Below are 1,513 nucleotides of genomic sequence, written 5' to 3' on the forward strand. Positions count from 1 at the left end.
GACGTTTAGTACTGCCAGGAGATGAAAGACGGAGGAAGGGGCCACATGTGCGCTCGGCACAATACTAGGCGCTAGTAGGCACATCGAGTGCTCGCCTTCGGAGATTTCGCGCTACGCACACCAAGAATGCAGGCGGGCTGTCAACAGTTTGCAATAAGCCATCGCGGAGAAAGCTTGGCTACAGGAAGGCCAGTGCGACGACATTATTGGTTTGTGATCTTTTCGTGACTTTCCGTGACTTTCCGTGACTATCACCGCACCCCAACATGTACGAGCTGGAGCGACGATGATTAGTTGAATATGGAACCCGCCGAAAATACTGGCATTTGGGTGGGAGCGCGGACATTGTATGGAGTGAGATTTGCTTGAGGTCGGTTCTTACTGTAATACTGTCAGCTCCGCGACATGTACGGCGCTGTTTCTAGTTTACACATGCCCTTGTAATAACCGTCGTGAAAAGGCACAGTTGTTATATTTGAATCTCTGTCGTGGCGGATCGGTGGAACCGTTTGCTATCTACAACTAGCTGTTTCAAGCATCTTGCTCTAGAGCAGCTTGCACCAACGCCGCATGCGCAGCGGACCGCGGGCGAATACAACACTTGAACGGCTTCGGTGCCCTGTAAATTCACTCATCAGCGGCTCTTCCCTCACCGACATCCAAAGAAGACCTACGAAATGAGCCCATACGTGTACTCCCCACTCGGCTCGATGATTTTACCGTGTTCGTCGACAGCCTTGGTGATGTCAATCGCAGCGACTATGCTCGCTACTGCGACCCAGAGGGACTGGTACGCCATGTGTTTCCCGGGACAGATCCGCCGTCCGAAGCCGAAGGTGACCACCGTCGGATCGCGCACTGTCGGGTCGAGCTCGACGTTCGCCGCATCCGCTGCATCTGCGCCTGGCCCTGCTCGGAGGAAGCGGCGCGGGTTGAAGGCTTCGGGATCGGTGTATACCTCTGGGTCGTGCAGGATCGCCCTGTGCTCTGCGTGTGAGTTGGATGGGATCAATAAAAGGCGCACAAAGCGTACCAGATGTTCGCGAGGACGATAGAGCCTTTCGGGATGTGATAGCCCTCGTAGACGTCATCTTTGGTCACCATGTGCGCCAAGTCTGTTTGGGCAGCCGTCAATATCCAGACTGCTTAAATGCGAAAGAGAGGGAACAGACTCATCCGGGCGACTGGTCGCCAGCGTAGACATTCCTTCACGATGGCATGTACCCACGGCAGCGCGTCGTAGTCCGAAAAGTCGGGGAGCCGCCCCTCGCAGACCCGGTCCACAGAGCGCTGCGCCTCTTGCAGGACCTCAGGGTGCAGCGTCATAGCGAGGAAGAATGTCTCCAGGGTAGATGTCGTCTGCCAACTCGTTAGCAAATGTTTAGGCGCGTAAACACAAAAAGAACTAACCGTGTCTGCGCCACCTACGCGAGTCATATTCAGTGAGGTACCGGATGCCAGGCTTGTACAAGCTTACCTATATACATCGAGCCGAGTGTGGCTTTGAGGACGC

General features: G+C 54.9%; 1 protein-coding gene across 1 annotated transcript; it reads right to left on the reverse strand.

Annotated features, from left to right (window-relative positions):
- Positions 1-531: 531 nt before the first annotated feature.
- Positions 532-1,487, reverse strand: PHACADRAFT_203138 (uncharacterized protein; the record flags this gene model as incomplete). The annotated part of the gene is made up of 6 exons (XM_007403202.1): positions 532-619; positions 675-980; positions 1,034-1,115; positions 1,173-1,359; positions 1,411-1,424; positions 1,478-1,487. 6 exons carry the CDS (start codon positions 1,485-1,487, stop codon positions 532-534), a joined length of 687 nt encoding a protein of 228 aa, XP_007403264.1.
- Positions 1,488-1,513: the final 26 nt, after the last annotated feature.

The sequence above is a fragment of the Phanerochaete carnosa genome (assembly GCF_000300595.1).
Source record: "Phanerochaete carnosa HHB-10118-sp unplaced genomic scaffold PHACAscaffold_868, whole genome shotgun sequence".
In the NCBI taxonomy this organism is placed as follows: Eukaryota; Fungi; Basidiomycota; class Agaricomycetes; order Polyporales; family Phanerochaetaceae; genus Phanerochaete; species Phanerochaete carnosa.